General features: G+C 38.6%; 2 protein-coding genes across 3 annotated transcripts in view; both read left to right on the forward strand.

The window, feature by feature from the left end:
- Positions 1–13,725, forward strand: part of SLC15A2 (solute carrier family 15 member 2) — a 43,312-nt gene extending 29,587 nt beyond the window's left edge. For both annotated transcript variants that reach the window (XM_027533052.1, XM_027533144.1), the window contains 5 exons: positions 1,106–1,216; positions 1,890–1,986; positions 10,393–10,539; positions 11,351–11,455; positions 11,787–13,725. In XM_027533052.1, coding sequence (XP_027388853.1) covers positions 1,106–1,216; positions 1,890–1,986; positions 10,393–10,539; positions 11,351–11,455; positions 11,787–11,963 — 637 coding nt within the window. In that variant the 3' untranslated portion in view covers positions 11,964–13,725. The remainder of the gene's footprint in view (positions 1–1,105; positions 1,217–1,889; positions 1,987–10,392; positions 10,540–11,350; positions 11,456–11,786) is intronic.
- The window catches only part of LOC113886584 (solute carrier family 15 member 2-like), a 66,641-nt gene continuing 58,931 nt past the window's right edge, over positions 11,372–19,081 (forward strand). Inside the window, 1 exon segment of the mRNA XM_027532965.1 lies at positions 11,372–11,455. The gene's annotated coding sequence lies outside the window, so the exon portion shown is untranslated.

Consider the following 19,081-nt stretch of genomic DNA (forward strand, 5'->3'; position numbering starts at 1 on the left):
TTTAAAATGAACCTATAGAGGCATCATGGTTTAGTAAAGGTAACATACTTGGAGTCAAAAAACTTGGTTTTGAATCTAGATAAGGTTGAAGGTCTTGTTAGATACCCTGGGACAGTTAACAGAGATGAAGCCCTGAGGAGGTCACTTGCTCACAGGGGCAGGAATCTGACATAAAATAGACAGATGCATGTGCCTATGGCCATCAAGATTAGATGGTTGCTATAGAGAATAGCATTTTAGAGGAGAACTTTTAATGAAAAATTTGAATTTCACTGAAGGCTGGAACAGTCATAATAATCTGCCTTTCCATGATTTTCAGAAAAAGTAAACAGATCAAAATATGTCTTCCCTGGGTCAGAGAGCAATGGAAACCTCCAGTAAGGATGAAAGGGAGCAATTTCTAGGTTAGTGCAGGATGATCAAAGGTCCAGGAATCAACATCAACGGTTTTAGAGGGAATTGCCCTTCTAATCCCATGAGCCAGGGACTAACACAAATGGTACCAAAAATTGAAACAGAGGGAACAATTTAGGGGCTCAGGTTCAAAAGACTAAAAAGATGGTTCTGGAAGAGTTCAAGTTTGTCTGAAGACCCAAAACAATGATAGCTTAACCTACTGTGGGTTGGGAGTCTGAGTTTTGTGTAAAGCAAATCAGACTTCATTTATAAAATAAAGTATCAGTTTTATATAAATACTAATATGTATTTATATATACATAATTATTTTCCTTTTTGAGCTTCAATTGATGAATTCCATCATTAGAAAACAGAAAGAAATAGGTGCATCTAAGCTGGGTTACTGAGGAGGCTCAAACTGCCATGAGTGATCACAATAGTGTCATCCCAGTTGAGATCAGGTGATGATGTGGCAGACAAAAAGCTAATACCTGAGGAAAGAAAAAGATAGGGACAGCTAAGACTACTAATTACTTCTGTGTGAGTTGCTTTATTCATTCAGTTAACAATATATATCATGTACCTTTCATGTGCCAGCCTCTATTCTAGGCACTGGGCATACAGCAATAAACAAAACAGAAAAGGCCCCTGCCCGTTTATCAGGTGGGAGAGTTTGTCTAATCTCTAACAATGTCTCTATTATCCTTAGGTTTGTTAACACTTTGCATGAAAAGGTCAATGTCTCCCTGGGTACAGATGCATCCCTCATTGTTGATGAAGACTATGGTGTGTCTGCTTACAGAACTGTGCAAAGAGGAGAGTAAGAGCACTACCCTGTGGACATTTTACTTTTATCAACAACTGATTTTTAAATACTTTCTTTGTGTATAGGTGGGCAGATTAGGTATAGAAGTTACACCTAATTATATACCTAATATATTTCAGCTAATTGTAAATATACCCAGACTCCTCTTTTGCAACCTTTGACTCCTTTCCTCAGTCTCATGTTGTTCTGCAGAGACATATTGAGACCATGCTTGTTGTGAAGGCCATCTCCTGGAGGTTTTCCAGTTTATTATTGGCTCCCATTCCTACCCTTTTGTAACTCCTATTAACACCTTGTTACTTTGAGCTTATCCATTCAGATTCAGTTTTAAGCTGTTCCACTAGTTCATAAGGTTCAGAAGAGAAAAATTCATGAGATTTAGATGAGAAGACTTAGAGTCTGAAGTACACAACAGAAGGCAATTTGTACCTTCTGCATTCAGGTTTAAGGTTAAAAAAAAAAATACCCAACAGGCGATGAAATCTCAGATCAGGTGTGGAAAAAACCTTGCAAAAAAATAATTTACTCTAAGACTCCTCAAAGAGAAATGGTAGCTTTGCTGCTTGATTCACCATCAGTAGAGAGATGAAATCACTCTTTCCACCAGAGGTGGAAGTGCTTTTCTAAATTGTAATGTTTATTCTAACCTAAATTTGTCCTGTTGCAGATATCCTGCAGTGCATTGTAGAACAAAGAAGGAGGATTTTTCACTGAATTTGGGCCTACTAGACTTTGGTGCAGTTTATCTGTTTGTTATTACTAATGTAAGTAGCCCATGGCTATCCTCACTCTTTCTTTCCATATACCTGTATCTATATAACTATATCATATCTAAACTTATATATATCTATATGTATCTGTATCTATATGTATCTATATATATATCCTGGATCCAAAGAAGACTCTGTGGCAAGACAGTATCACATACTTATCTCTAGTGTATGGTGATAGCTTCTATAGTGACTTTAGAAAAGCTGCTAAGGTCTCCAGAGAGGACTTAAAATAGATAACATTGGTAGCAGGCACAGGATCTTGGGGAATGGTAGACATAACTTATCTTGAGTCACTGCTATGAGGTGACATGGTCTGCTCCAGTCTCATTATGGCACCAAGAAAACACAAATTATTTTGGTCTTCTTGACTGACTCCACATGTGGTTCTCCTAGCTCCTTGGAAATTGATCTGCTATTATATCACAGTCTGAAATACCAAGACTTGTAGCAAATGTCAATCTTTACACAAAGTTTGGGGGATCAATTAACTGTGGCCCATCAAAAGCAGTTGTTTAGCCATCAGGGTTTTAGACCTCTGATGTCAATTTTGATTCTAATTTTATTCCATTACTTTTGACACTGTATTAAATATAAAAAGTAGATAGTGAATAAGAAAAAGATGGAACACTTCTAGAAGGGTGATGAGAATAATCTGTAACATTTTATTTATTGTAATTAATTTAATTAGCATGACATTTTTGGTATGCCATTTTTATTATAGCCTTATTGAGATATAATTCATATACCATACAATTCACCCACTTCAAGTACATAATGGTTTAAAATGTATTAACATATTCAATATGCATTGTATGTTCAATACATATGTAGAATATATTTTCAATAATATATATTCAGTGGTGTTTAAAAAATTCAGAGTTGTGTAATTTTAGAACATTTTCCTCGTTCCAAAAAGAAGCCTCATATTCATCAGCAGTCACTCACTATTTCCTCCCAAACCTCTTACCCCTAGACAACTACTTGTTTACTTTCTTCATACACTGGCCTATTGTGGACATTTAGTATAAATGGAATGATATACTATGTGGTCTTTTGTGTCTGGATTCTTTCATTTAGCTTATTTTTAAGGTTCATTCATATTGCAGTATATAACAGTTCAGTTCAGTTGCTCCGTCGTGTCTGACTCTGCGACCCCATGAACTGCAGCACGCCAGACCTCCCTGTCCCTCACCAACTCCCGGAGCTTACCCAAACTCATGTCCCTTGAGTCGGTGATGCCATCCAACCATCTCATCCTTTGTTGTACCCTTCTCCTCCTGCCCTCAATCTTTCTCAGCTTCAGGGTCTTTTCAGGGTATATAACAGTACTTCACTTCTTTTTATTGCCCATTGCATGGATATAACACATATTGTTTATGTATTCATCAGTATATGGACATTTGGTGTTTTCACCTTTTGACTGATATAAATAATGTTGCTGTGAATATTCATGTACAAGTTTGTGTGGGCATATATTTTCACTTCTCTTGGGTATATAACTAAGAGTGGAATTGTTGGGTCACATGGTAATTCTGTGTTTAACCATCTAAGGAACTGCCATGTGCTTAGTCGCTCAGTTGTGTCTGACTCTTTGCGACCATTTGGACTGTAGCCTGCCAGGCTCCTCTGTACATGGGGATTCTCCACACAAGAATACTGGAGGGGGTTGCTATGCCCTCCTCCTGGGGAATCTTCCCAACCCAGGGATCAAACCCAGGTTTCCTGCATTGCAGGTGGATTCTACCATCTGAGCCACCAGGGAAGCCCTTTTGCAAAGTGAACGCACATTTATCATTCCCATGAGTTGAAAGTGGCAATATTCTCTTTGTAGCACTTATTTTTCTGTCTTATTAATTATAGCCATTCTAGTAGGTATGAAATGGTATCTCACTGTGGTTTTGATTTGTATTTTCCTGATGACTAATGATGTTGAGCACCTTTTAATGTACTTATTGGCCATTTGTAATCAGGTTTGGAGAAATGTCTATTCAGATTCTTTGTGCAATTTCTAATTGAGTTGTCTTTTAATTATTGACTTGTAAGGGCTTTCCAGGTGATGGTAGTGGTAAAGAACCTGCCTGTCAGTGCAGGAGACATAAAAGACATAGGTTCAATCCCTGGTTGGGGAAGATCCCCTGGAAGAGGGCATGGCAACCCACTCCAGTATTCTTGCCTGGAGAATCATGGACAGAGGAGCCTGGCAGTCTACATTCCATAGCGTTCACAAAGAGTTGGACAAGACTGAAGCAACTTAGCATACAAGTATTCTTTATGTATTTTAAATGTAAGTCCATTATTAGATATACAATTTGCAAACATTTTCTCCCATTCATAAGATTGTCTTTTTAACTTTCTTGATGGTGCCCCCTGAAGTAGTACAAACACTTTTAATCTATATGATGTTCAGTTTATCAACTTTTTCTTTGGTTGCATATGCTTTAAGTGTTACATCTAAGAAACCATTGCCATATATAAGCTCTTGAGGATTAATGCCTATATTTACCTCTAAGTTTTATTGTTTTTACCTCTTACATTTCAGTTCAGTTGAGTTGCTCAGTCGTGTCTGACTCTTTGCGACCTGTGACCCCATGAACCGAAGCACTCCAGGCCTCCCTGTCCATCACCAATTCCCAGAGTTTACCCAAACTCATGTCCATTGAGTTGGTGATGCCATCCAACCATCTCATCCTCTGACATCCCCTTATCCTCCTGCCCTCAATCTTTCCCAGCATCAGGGTCTTTTCCAATGAGTCAGCTCTTCGCATCAGGTGGCCAAAGTATTGGAGTTTCAGCTTCAACATCAGTCCTTCCAATGAACACCCAGGACTGATCTCCTTTAGGATGGACTGGTTGGATCTTCTTGCAGTCCAAGGGACTCTCAAGAGTCTTCTCCAACACCACAGTTTAAAAGCATCAGTTCTTTGGTGCTCAGCTTTCTTTACGGTCCAACTCTCACATCCATACATGACTATTGGAAAAACCATAGCTTGACTAGACAGACCTCTTACATTTAGGACGTCTATATGTAGCTCATTTGGTAAAGAATCTGCCTGCAATGCAGGAGACCTGGGTTCGATCCCTGGGTTGGGAAGATCCCCTGGAGAAGGAAATGGCAACCCACACCAGTATTCTTGCCTGGAGAATCCCCATGGACAGAGAAGCCTGGTGGGTTATAGTACATGGGACTGCAAAGAGTCAGACATGATTTAGCAACTAAATCACCATTTAGGACTTTAATCTATCTTGAGTTAATTTTTGCATATGGTATGAGCTTGGGGGTTAACTTCATTCTTTTGTATGTGAACATCCAGTTGTCCCAGCACAATCTGTTGAAGATTCTTTTCCCGCTAAATGGTCTTGACATTCTTGTCAAAAGTCAACTGACCAAAAATGTGAGGGTTTATTTCTGGAGTCAATTCTATTCCATTTACCTATATATTTATTCTTGTTCCAATACCATAATCTCTTAATTACTATTACTTTGTAGTCAATTTAAAAATCAGGAAGTATAAGTCTTTCAGTTTTGTTCATTCTTCCCTTTCAAGACTGGTTTGGCTATTATGGGTTCCCTGAATTTTCATATAATCTTAGGATCAACTTGGAATCAGCAGCCAGCTGAGAATTTTTATAAAGATTGCATTGAATTTGTGAGGTTATTGTGAGGAGTTTTGCTACCTTAACAATATTGTCTCCTGATCAGTGAACATGAAGTGTCTTTCCATTTATCTTTAGGTCTTCTTCAAGATGTAAATATTTTCAACAATGCTTTTATACTTTTTAGAATATAGGTTTTACATTTGTTTTATTTACTCCTAAGTATTTTATTCTTTATTTTGCTGTTACTAACAAAATCATCCAAGTACTGCATTTTGGACTCTTGTTGACCATGATGGCTACTCCATTTCTTCTAAGGGATTCCTGCCCACAGTAGTAGATATAATGGTCATCTGAGTTAAATTCACCCATTCCAGTCCATTTTAGTTCGCTGATTCCTAGAATGTTGACGTTCACTCTTGCCATCTCCTGTTTGACCACTTCCAGTTTGCCTTGATTCATGGACCTGACATTCCAGGTTCCTATGAAATATTGCTCTTTACAGCGTCAGACCTTGCTTCTATCACCAGTCACATCCACAACTGGGTATTGTTTTTGCTTTGGCTCCATCCCTTCATTCTTTCTGGAGTTATTTCTCCACTGATCTCCAGTAGCATATTGTGCACCTACCAGCCCGGAGAGTTCCTCTTTAAATATCCTATCATTTTGCCTTTTCATACTGTTCATGAGGTTCTCAAGGCAAGAATACTGAAGTGGTTTGCCATTCCCTTCTCCAGTTTGACCACATTCTGTCAGACCTTTCCACCATGACCGCCCCCCCCCGCCCCGTCCTGGGTAGCCCCACACGGCATGGCTTAGTTTCATTGAGTTAGACCAGGCTGTGGTCTGTGTGATCAAATTGCCAACATCCGCTGGATCATTGAGAAAGCAAGAGAGTTCCAGAAAAACATCTATTTCTGCTTTACTGACTATGCCAAAGCCTTTGTGTGGATCACAATAAACTGTGGAAGATTCTGAAAGAGATGGGAATACCAGACCACGTGACCTGCCTCTTGAGAAACCTATATGCAGGTCAGGAAGCAGCAGTTAGAACTGGACATGGAACAACAGACTGGTTACAAATAGGAAAAGGAGTGCTTGGTCAAGGCTGTATATTGTCACCCTGCTTATTTAACTTATATGCAGAGTACATCATGAGAAACGCTGGGCTGGAAGAAGCACAAGCTGGAATCAATATTGCCGGGAGAAATATCAATAACCGCAGATATGCAGATGACACCACCCTCATGGCAGAAAGTGAAGAGGAACTCAAAAGCCTCTTGATGAAAGTGAAAGTGGAGAGTGAAAAAGTTGGCTTAAAGCTCAACATTCAGAAAATGAAGGTCATGGCATCTGGTCCCATCACTTCATGGGAAATAGATGGGGAAACAGTGGAAACAGTGTCAGACTTTATTTTCTGGGGCTCCAAAATCACTGCAGATGGTGATTGCAGCCATGAAATTAAAAGATGCTTACTCCTTGGAAGGAAAGTTATGACCAACCTAGATAGCATATTGAAAAGCAGAGACATTACTTTGCCAACAAAGGTCCATCTAGTCAAGGCTATGGTTTTTCCTGTGGTCATGTATGGATGTGAGAGTTGGACTGTGAAGAAAGCTGAGCACTGAAGAATTGATGCTTTTGAGCTGTGGTGTTGGAGAAGACTCCTGTGAGTCACTTGGACTACAAGAGGTCCAACCAGTCCATCCTAAAGGCGATCAGTCCTGGGTGTTCATTGGAAGGACTGATGTTGAAGCTGAAACTCCAACACTTTGGCTACCTCGTGTGAGTTGACTCATTGGAAAAAACCCTGATGCTGGGAGGGATTGGGGGCAGGAGGAGAAGGGGACAACAGAGGATGAGATGGCTGGATGGCATCACCAACTCGATAGACATGAGTTTGAGTGAACTCTGGGAGTTTGTGATGGACAGGGAGGCTTGGCATGCTGCAATTCATGGGGTTGCAAAGAGTCGGACACGACTGAGCAACTGAACTGAACTGAACTGAATGGAATCATTTCCCTAATTTCATTTTTAAATTGCTGATTGGAAATGTGTAGAAATACAGTTGATACTGATCTTACGTCCTGCAACCTTACTGAACTCGTTTGTTAGTTTTAATAGATTTTTAGTGGATCCCTTAGGACTTTATACATACAAGATCATGTTATCTGCATAAAGAAGCTTTACTTCTTTCTTTCAGTGGATGACTTTTACTTCTGTTTCTTAATGAAGTGCTCTTGCTTGAACCATCAATAAAATACTGAATAGAAGTGTTGAGAGTAGACATCCACTTAGGGGGAAAGCATTCAGTCTTTTATCACTGAGTATGTTAGCTGTGGAGTTTTCACAGGTGTCATTGATTGGGTATCAGGTTAAGTTCCCTTCTATTCCTAGTCTGTTGTGCTTTTTGTTTGTATGTTTTTTACTAGGAAAGTGGGAGGAGGCATTGAATTTTGTCATATGCTTTTTCCATGTCTACTGAAAATCATGTGATTTTCTATTGATATGGTTCATTAATTGATTTTCTGCTGTTAAAGCAGCCTAGCTGTATTAGTTTTCTAGGGCCACTGTAACAAAATACCACAGGCTGAATGGCTTAAACAACAGAAATTTATTGTCTTACAGTCATGAAGGCCAGAAGTCCAAGACCAAGGTGTTGGTAGAGTAGGTTCCTTCTGAGAGCTGTGAGAAAGAATCCATTTCATTTAGCTTCCTTTAGTTTTTAGTGGTTTTCTGGCAATGTTTGGTGTTGCTTGGTGTATAGAAGAATCACCCCAGTCTTCACTTTCATCTTCTCATGGAATTCTCCCTGTATGTTTGTCTATGTCCAAATTTCTCTTATGAAGACACCAGTCATATTGAATTAGGGCCCACCCAAGTGACCTCATTATAATTTGACTAATTATATCTGCAACAACTCTATTTCCAAATAAGGTCACATTCTCAGGTGGGTAATGGGGGTTTGAATTCAACATATGAGTTTTAGGGGGACACAACTCAACTCATAACACTTGCATTCCTGGTGTTATTTCAGTTTTTCTTTGTTCTGTCTATAGTATACTGCTCAAGTTAGAGGCTATATATATTGTTTCTGAATGTGAGGATCTAATAACCATCTAGAGTAGAGATCATAAATTAGAGGTACTGAGGGCCCAGTTCCTCATGTAGTTCTGTTTTGTCTGGTTGCAGTCTTGACAAAAATGATAATAATTATTAATTGACAATATTTAAAATTCAAGCAATTTCACCAAAGAAACTGGATTCCTAACATTTCTTTGTTATTAGATCAGAAAATTTTGTAACGAGTATTACCATGTCACTTGGCTGGTGCTATAGTGGCTGTATGCTTTAGACAGTTTACCATAGTTTGTATCATTCCCATTCAATCTACTTTGTTTACTTAATTATTATATTTGTCTGTGAGTATTTAAGAATGTGACTTTTATTTACAACCTCAGGTCATGGTCTTCTCTGAGGCTAAGAAAACCCAAATATATGCCCAGTAATGTTCACAATATCAACGAAAGCAACACTTCCCTTACTGCATTTTAAATGCAGTGACTCTGACTCTTACGAAGACATCAGTCATATTAGATTAGGGCCCATACCAATGATTTAATTATAACTTGACTAATTATATCTGCAACAACTCTATTTCCAAATAAGGAAATCAAAGGCATTTCAACATCAAGAACTTTTTATTTCAGGACTTTTGAACTTGATATTTTATCTCTATTTTTAATCTCATGACATATCCGTGTATTACATCTACTATTTAATAACACCTGCTACCTAATAACTTGGTTTTACTCCTATAAAAATATATAATTTCAAAAATTTCATTACAATTATTGTACAGTAAAATCAAATACAGCTGAGAACCTGCATACAGTAAAAGTAGTTTTAGGGAAAAAAGACTGTTGAATCATGTATATTTGGTAACATTGATAACAAAAAATTGACCCTGAAAAGATTCTTTTTGACCAAAATTTTATAGGAATATAGCATCTTTTTGACAAAATTTTTATGTGTAAGTTTGAGTTTAAAAATAATGGCCAGAAAATAGAAGACAAAATAGCAGGTGGTATTTGATACAGGTATTTAAAAATTGATCAGGAAAATCTTTAATGTAAGGGTTACCAAGAAATAATTTACTCTGATAAAGTAATTTTAGTAAGATATTTAAATGGAAAATGTTAGAAATATTTTAATTGTACTTAACTTTTTTAAGTACATGCTTTTCTGATAATTTTTCATATATCAGATGCCATTTTACATTTAAAATGTTGACCAGGATCAAAATATGCAGTAGGTCAAATGTTTGGACTCCAAACTACAGTATTAAAATAGTCTACCATTTAAGGGCTCTGCAATAATGGTATCTGGTTGAATGAAGCCAGCCAAGTGAGTGCAGTGTTATCAAAAGGAATTTCAAAAACCTGAAATTGTGTAATAGTCTACCATTTAAGGGCTCTGCAATAATGGTATCTGGTTGACTGAAGCCAGCCAAGTGAGTGCAGTGTTATCAAAAGGAATTTCAAAAACCTGAAATTGTGTAATAGTCTACCATTTAAGGGCTCTGCAATAATGGTATCTGGTTGACTGAAGCCAGCCAAGTGAGTGCAGTGTTATCAAAAGGAATTTCAAAAACCTGAAACTGTGTAGAAAGTGCTCAATCTCTTCATGGTACAACAAGAATGACAATAAAATCAGGAGATGGATGTAAGATCATAAATGACATAGGCCAGGAATATTTACTTGAGACTCCTAACAAGCCCATTTCTTGTTTCCCTCACTAAGAGAACCAATCAGGGTCCTCAGGCCTGGAAGATGGAATACATGCCAGCCAACAAAATGTCCATCGCATGGCAGCTACCACAATATGCTCTTGTTACAGCTGGGGAGGTCATGTTCTCTGTCACAGGACTTGAGTTTTCTTATTCTCAGGTAGGTTTTTGCAAGTGGAAAGTGGAGATGGAGCTACTGCTCAGAGGATGGAGTTTTAATCCTGACACTGCCTCACATGGGCTTCCCTGGTGGCTCAGATGGTAAAGAATCTGCCTATAATGCTGCAGGCCCAGGTTCAATCCCTGGGTTGGGAAGATCCCCTGGAGAAGGGATTGGCTACTCACTCCAGTATTCTTGCCTGGAGAATTCCATGGACAGAGGAGCCTGGCAGGATACAGTCATTGGGGTCACAAAGAGTTGGACACAACTGAGCAACCAACACTTTGACTGCCTTAATTAGATATGTGACCATGGCCAAGACCTCTATAGTTTTTGGCTTTAGATTTCTTATGACCCTGAACAGAGTATCAACTTGACTCCCAGGAACATGGCAGGCTGGATCCCTATGCTATTTGGGATCCAGAAAAGGATACTGAAACATTAAGAATAAGGACTATGGAATCAAACTGCCCAAGTTCAAATTTTGGCTGAATATCTATTGTGTAATCTTCAGCAAGTGAATTATCATCTCTCTGATGCTATTTTTGTGTAAAATAAGAATAGTAATAGAAATTATCCCTTAGGGTTGTAATGAAGATTATATGATACAATGAATTAAAATATTCAGTTAAGAGCTCCATCTTGTTGTTACTATGAACATTATTACCATTCCCTGAACCGATGTGATAGCTGAACTTGTGGGGGAAGTTCAAATCTGAAAGTTGGGGTGGGAGAAGTTTTATGGGTAGATGCATGGGATAGGAGGGTGGTATAGGGAATTTCTTTACTCACAGATTTGTGTCTTCTCTAGGCTCCCTCCAGCATGAAGTCTGTACTCCAGGCAGCCTGGTTGTTGACAGTTGCAGTTGGGAATATCATCGTGCTTATTGTGGCACAGTTCAGTGGCCTAGCTCAGGTATGTACCTAAGAGAAACAGGAGCACGTGTCTACCCAAGGATTTCCCTCCATCTTCTTCTGCTGCCCTTCCCCAACCCCTCTGTCTCCCACTCAACCCTCTGACCTGAGATGAATTAGACACAGATTTTTCCAGGAAAATAGACATGTAAGTTGCAATAATGGCCACATAGGTCCATGTGAGTCAAGAACAGTGAGCCCTGTCTTCTCCTACCAAAGCTCTTCCTAAACTGGTGACCCTGTGTCAATCTGCTCTCCATTCCTCATCCTATAAAGATCCCTTTAGTTTCAGGTTCTCCATATTTTTCTCTTGAATGTATTTCTTCCTACAGTGGGCCGAATTCATTTTGTTTTCCTGCCTCTTGCTGGTGGTCTGCCTGATCTTCTCCATCATGGGATACTACTATGTTCCTTTAAAGCCAGGGGATGTTCAGGGGTCAGCTGATAAGCAGACTCCCCAAATCCAAGGAAACATGATCAACCTGGAAACCAAGAAGACAAAGTTCTAATAGCTCCCTGGACTCTGACCAGACCCCAGTTCCTTACTCTGGTCTTGGCCATCACCATCTTCAAGCATTTTTAACTCCAGCTTGGTTAGAAGAAAAATAGCATCATATCCAAGTTGATCACCTCCACTTTTCTCCCATGATAGAGGCAACTCCAGGACTAGGTTTTTCAGTGCATTACAGGAAGGCCCCTGAAACTCTATGTCTTCCCATCTGTCAGTGAACTCAGTAAACAGTGTGTAGCATTGCTGAAGCTGACCTGCTGTCTCCAAAAACACAAATGTATAATTGAGATTGGTCTCTGTGGTTATCAAAGTTATGTAGGAATTCTTTTATCTGCTATTTAGAACTGATTGTCCAACTCTCTGAAGTGCTGATTCAGGGGCAAAATTGCAGAATTAACAGAGAAATGGCATTTTAATGTTCTTCATTAGCAGTTAATTGTACTGTTTACAAGGACTTCAAGAATTGGTATGTCTGGTGTGATCTGGTCCAGGACCTGCTTTGTCAGCTATCTAGGTCTGATAAGACCTTAGTAAAATTTTCAGTACAGATAGTAGGAGAAAAATTAAATTTTACTGACAAATAGGAGATGATACATCTTTCTGATAATTAGTCTTTTATCTGCTAACCCAAATGCCCTTTCTCAGTACTGATAACATCCTTGGAAACCAAATTAAAGAGAATAAACATGGTTCTGGAAAACAGAACAAGTATAAACTGTGGAAGTCCTGATGAGCCAGTCTTCTGGTGTACACTCTTTTTAGGGACTACATTGTTTCAGCCCTAGATCATACCATTCTGTGGACAACTGTATAGAAGACACTAATTATAACTTTCCAACTCTGTCTTTTCAATGTTGTCAGGCAAGGTTTCTCTTATTATCACATTGTCTTGCTTATTGCAACAAGTATGTAATAACAACAATATTTGGCTCAGCTGGTAAAGAATCTGGCTGCAATGTGGGAGACCTGGGTTCAAGCCCTGAAAGATCCCCTTGAGAAGATAAAGACTACCCACTCCAATTCTGGCCTGGAGAATTCCATGAACTGTATAGTCCATGGGGTCGCAAAGAGTCGGACACAACTGAGGGACTTTCACTTCCATTTTATTAGTACTTCATTTGGCCTCAAAGCAGTGGATCTGTTTTGATAACTTTTACTGTTTTGACAAATTTTAAATGACTTATTTTTTAAAAAAGGTTATCTTAACACTACATTTGAGCTTCTAAAATGGCAATGCCCAATGAAGGCCATGGTTGCATATCAGGATTCTAACAAAATCTGGGGGTTAGAGTGGTAGAACATGACAGGGTTTTGTTTGTTGCTGTGTTGGTGAAAAAAGTTGAGAAATATTACCTTAGACACAATGAATGACTCAGTGGACAGACATGGGAATATCATGACTACTGTGTATTTCTGGAGGAAAGGTTCAAACATTTCCATTGGTTTTGCTCTATTATTCTCATCTAGAACTGTTTTGAGTCAGTCAGACTGTAAACATAACAAAGAAAGTCGTTCCAGTTTCCCAGGCTTTAATACTCTAGTTTCAGTTACCAAGTTTTCAGAAGTACAGAAGTGAAAGCAACACTCCATTTTCAACAGATACCTTAATGTGAACTTGACTGTGCTTCTTCAGAAGATAATATGTTCATTTTTGAAGCAGCTTTAACTCCACCTATTCTATGAACTACTGTCTCAAAAGATATTAACAGTGCTCTGTGAATAAAAGTTTCTATGGTTAAATAAATTTTGGAAATGAAGCATATTCTATCCTCTTCTTAAGACTTGCATATTAAAGATTCTGAGAAATGCTTCAGTAAAGACATAAAACACCTCATTTAGCCTCACATGGTATAGTGTTCTGCAGAACACGGAGTTGGGAAACACTGGCAGGCAATTCTTCCTTGTGCTGAACTAAAAGGTTTTTCTTTGAAACCCCTCACCATTGGTTCTTTCCTTTATGGCTAACAAGAATAAGCATAAACCCCTCTTTTATGCAGCAGACTTTTTGCTATTTGGGGAGAATTTTCATGTCACCTCCATTAAGTATTCATTAAGCACATGGAAACTTGGGTTCTGCTAATTTGTATGTAAGTTTTCCTGAATCCTTTTGCTTCCATGGTTTAATTCAATGTAATGGACCTTTTTTTTTTTTTAACCTGAGAGACATTATATCAGTCATTAAGTATTTATCAAACTGAAGATTTTTCACAACTGTTTTTCCAATTCTGAAAAATATCCTTTGCTTGAAATTCAATGGTAGATAAGAATCCCTCTTAATATGTGTTATCTGAAGCCAAATACATACAACATTCCAGACGAGGTTGGACCAGAAGAACTAGAACCTGTCTTTCTCCCAACAATACACTTCTGTTTTATGCAGCCTTAAGTAACATTAGATGTTTTAGGCAACTATATTACAATATAGGTTTACATTTTAAACACCTGTTGGTTAAACCTCAAAAATTTAGAGTTTTTTAAAATTCATTTTTGAGTTTCATTTATTCCATTCATATAGGTGTTAGGAAAAAAAAGATGAATAATCTGCTATACCTGTGTGCAAGCTTACCTCACTTATCTTGACTGGCTGTCTTAGAGACTGCATGGGGCTTGAGGAAGTCATGAGTATTGAGGAAGAGCAATATGGACAGTACAACAGGACTGGAGTAAGTCAGTCAAGTATGAACAGGTAGAGGATGCCATCCCAGGAAGCTAGGGACCAGATCATGTGGCACTTTGTGGCCATGGTAAGACATTATGATGCTATTCTAAGTCCCATGTGAAACCATTGGAGGTTCAGAACATGGGAGTGACATAATCTGATTCTCTCAGTTCACTGGTTGCTAAGTACAGAATTGTCTGTAAGTAGGAAATATTGTAAACAAAGAGAGTCTAAGTAAAAATGATTGTTATTTGGACAAGGTGGTAGCAGTGGAGATGGAGAGAAGTGGTTTGACTTGGAATTTATCATTAAGGAAGGACAGACATGAATTGAGTATAGTCTACATACATGATTTGAAAGAGAGAGAAATTCTGACAGATTTGAAGGCTCAAGTAATGAGGATGAATATTGGTGCAATTTTCTGAGACTAGGGAAGACTAGGGTAAAAATTGATTTGGGGTATTAACTAACTAAGAGTTTTGTGCATGTCGAACTTCAGATCCCAATAGGGTATCCAACTGGGGCTGGGTACGTAAACTTGAAAGTCATCAGCTTATAAATGGTATTTAAAGGCATGCCATGGGATGAGATAGACTAAATGTCATAGAGAATGTTATAATAAATGTTATACAGAAGGGCTTCAAGGAGTACTCCTGGAGTTTCACAACATTAGAGATCTAGAAGAGGAGGATCCAGAAAATTTTGAGAATGGGTGATTTATGAAGTAAAAGGAAAACCAGGAGAGTGTGATTTGATTGTACATTCTTCATTACAATTAGATAAAACTAAAATGAAAAAATTTTTTTTTACCTAAAGGAAGCACATGGAAACTTGGGTTCTGCTAATTTCTATGTAAGTTTTCCTGAATCCTTTTGCTTCCATGGTTTAATTCAATGTAATGGACCTTTTTTTTTTTTTTTTTCTTTTAACCTGAGAGACATTATATCAGAAGCTATGGGAGAACTAAATGGGAATAGAGTCCTTACTCGTAAGGAGCCTGCAGAAGGAAGAGAAGGCATATACATAAATAGCTATCATGTAAATAAAAACCAGTTTAATAAATTAATTTCATTTGTTTAGCAATTTACTTTTCATGTACATTATTTCAGTCCTGTTTACTGAAGACAGAATGTCACCTATGCCAAGGAAATTACAAAATGTCACAAAAATTCATGAGGAGAGTTTACTTCTGGCCACAGGAATTGAGGAAGGATTCATGGAACAGATATCGTTTTAGGCTTCACTTTGAAGGTGACTAGAATTTGGACATGGAAGTGAGGGATAAGAGAGCATTCCAGGTAGCAAGGTTCCAGCACAAGCAGAGGTTAAGAGGCAGGAAAACACAACATTGGGAAAATGATGAGTAGCCTAATTTGTGTGGAGCAGAGTGTGTGCATAGAAGTAGTGGGAGATAAGGCTGTAGAAGTATATAATATGTTGGAGTCGTCCACATCCATAGACATAAACATTAACACCAATTCTTTGACACCTTTTTAAGTTGCCAAAGATCTCCATTTTATTTTAGCTGGGGTAATTCAGTCATCCTCAAACTCAACTATATCTTAAAGCTTCCTTTGGTCATCATTTCCTCTCTGTTTACAGAACTTCTAAGTCATTCATTACTGGTGAGTCTGCTGGTGACAAATTTTCTTAGTTTTTCTTCATTTAAGAATGCCTTTATTTGCTGTTCATTCCTGAAGTATATTTTCCCTATATATAGATGTAAGATTAACAGTTTTTTTTTCCAGCACTTTGAAAATGTTGTACTACTTTATTTTTTGTTTCAGGTTTAAAAAAATTGCTATCCAGGGTGCAGACGCTGCAGTCACGAGTTTGAGCTGCACAGCCTGGGTAGAATCACTTTGCATAACCAACTTAACATGTCAAAAAAATCTGCTGTCATTTGAACCATTTTTCCATTATAGACAATGTGTCATTTTCTCTGCAACTGCTTTCAAAATTTTTTCTTTTTCTTTTTTTTCTGGCTTTTTGAAGTTTGGTTAATGATGTGTCATGACTTGAATTTTTTATTTTAGTTTATCCTTTTTGTGATTTCCTAATCTTTTTAAATCTGTAGATTATTGTCTTTAATCAAACTTGAAAATTTTTCATCCTTTGACTATTTCTTTCAATAATTTTTCAGCCCTACTCTCTTTCTCCTCTGCTTCTGGGTCTCTTATGACATAAATGTTAGATTTTTTCTTTCTTGTCTCACATGCCCCTGAGTCTCTGTTCATTTGCTCTTGTTGACAGGATAGCTAAGATTAATCTGTTTTTCAGTTTACTGATTCTTTACTCTGTCATCTCTAGTCTATTGTTGAGCACATCTAGTGAGTTTTGTGTCATTTACTGTAATTTTCAGTTTCATAATTTCTCTTTTATAGCTTTATTTCTTTGCTGATGCTTTCTACTTTTTCATTTGTTTCAAAAATGTGTGTAACTGCTAGTTAAAATATTTTTACAACTGCTGTTTTACAGTCATTGTCAGATAATTCCAACATCTGAATCATCTCATTGTTCAGTTCAGTTCAGTCGCTCAGTTGTGTCCGACTCTTTGTGACCCCATGAACCGCAGCATGCCAGGCCTCCCTGTCCATCACCAATTCCTGGAGTCCACCCAAACCCATGTCCATTGAGTTGGTGATGCCATCCAACCATCTCATCCTCTGTCATCCCCTTCCCCTCCTGCCCTCAATCTTTCCCAGCATCAGGGTCTTTTCCAATGAGTCAGCTCTTCGCATCAGGTGGCCAAAGTATTGGAGTTTCAGCTTCAACATCAGTCCTTCCAATGAACACCCAGGACTGATCTCCTTTAGGATGGACTGGTTGGATCTTCTTTCAGTCCAAGGGACTCTCAAGAGTCTTCTCCAACACCACAGTTCAAAAAGCATCAATTCTTCGGTGCTCAGCTTTCTTTACGGTCCAACTCTCACATCCATACATGACTACTGGAAAAACCATAGCCTTGACTAGACCTTTATTGGCAAAGTAATGTCTCTGTTTTTTAATATGCTATCTAGTTTGGTCATAACTTTCCTTCCAAGGAGCAAGTGTCTTTTAATTTCATGGCTGCAATCACCATCTGCAGTGATTTTGGAGCCCAGAAAAATAAAGTCAGCCACTGTTTCCCCATCTATTTGCCATGAAGTGGTGGGACCAGATGCCATGATCTTCGTTTTCTGAATGTTGAGCTTTAAGCCAACTTTTTCACTTTCTTCTTTCACCTTCATCAAGAGGCTCTTTAGTTCCTCTTCACTTTCTGCCATAACAGTGGTGTTCTCTGCATATCTGCAGTTATTGATATATCTCCCGGCAATCTTGATTCCAGCTTGTGCTTCTTCCAGCCCAGCGGTTCTCATGATGTACTCTGCATATAAGTTAAATAAGTAGGGTGACAATATGCAGCCTTGACGTACTCCTTTTCCTATTTGGAACCAGTCTGTTATTCCATGTCCAGTTCTAACTGTTGCTTCCTGACCTGTATACAGGTTTCTCAAGAGGCAGGTCAGGTGGTCTGGTATTCCCATCTCTTTCAGAATTTTCCACAGTTTATTGTGATCCTCATTGTTGGCATTTCCTAATTGTCTTTTATCATTAAAGTTGTGATTTTCCTGGTTCTTAGATTGGTGAGTTATTTTCAATTATATCTTGTACATTTTTGTTGTTAGACTCTGCATGCTACTTAATCTTTTTCTTTTTTGAAAAGAATTTACCTTATTTAGGTGTACTGCTCAGGTCAGGTGGGGGGTGGATTTTTGGCTCCCCAATGGTCCTATGACAACCCTGGCTCCTATGATACCAATGAGTACTATCTCATTGCTGTTGGGTTTAAAGTTCAGCTCCCTTATGGGCCCCATGACAGCAGAGGGGAGACTAGAGTGCCACTAACACCACCCTTTTCACCTCTTGCTACTGGGTGGGTGTTGAACTTCAGTTCTCTGATGAGCTCTACTTAAACTAGGGATGGAAAGATGGTAAGAATGGAGAAAGTGGACAGCCAATATGCCCACTTCATTCCATCTCTTTGCTGCCTGGTAGAGGAAGAAGTTCAGCAAACCTCTGGGCTTTCCAACACAAGGGCAAAAGGGAAAACAAGTGCTGACTTGTATCAGCTTCAACCACCTCCTTTTGCTTCCTAGCTTAAGGAGGAAGCTTAAGGTGGAAGCTCTCAGCTCCTTGCCTGGTCATGCTGACACTACCCTAGAGGTAGTGGAATTAGAATACTGCTTGCTACCTACCACTGACCTTGTGAACACACGCTAGTGGGAGAATCGGATTCCAGCATTGGTTCAGGGATCAAAGTTTAACTCCCTACTCTGTCCCATGAAATGGAAAGGAAATGGCAACCCACTCTGGAAATGGCAACCCACTCCATGAAATTGAAGGAAATGGCAACCCACTCCATGAAATGGAAGGAAATAGCAACCCACTCCAGTATTCTTGCCTGGAGAATCCCA

The sequence above is a fragment of the Bos indicus x Bos taurus genome, chromosome 1 (genome assembly GCF_003369695.1).
Source record: "Bos indicus x Bos taurus breed Angus x Brahman F1 hybrid chromosome 1, Bos_hybrid_MaternalHap_v2.0, whole genome shotgun sequence".
Classification (NCBI taxonomy): Eukaryota; Metazoa; Chordata; class Mammalia; order Artiodactyla; family Bovidae; genus Bos; species Bos indicus x Bos taurus.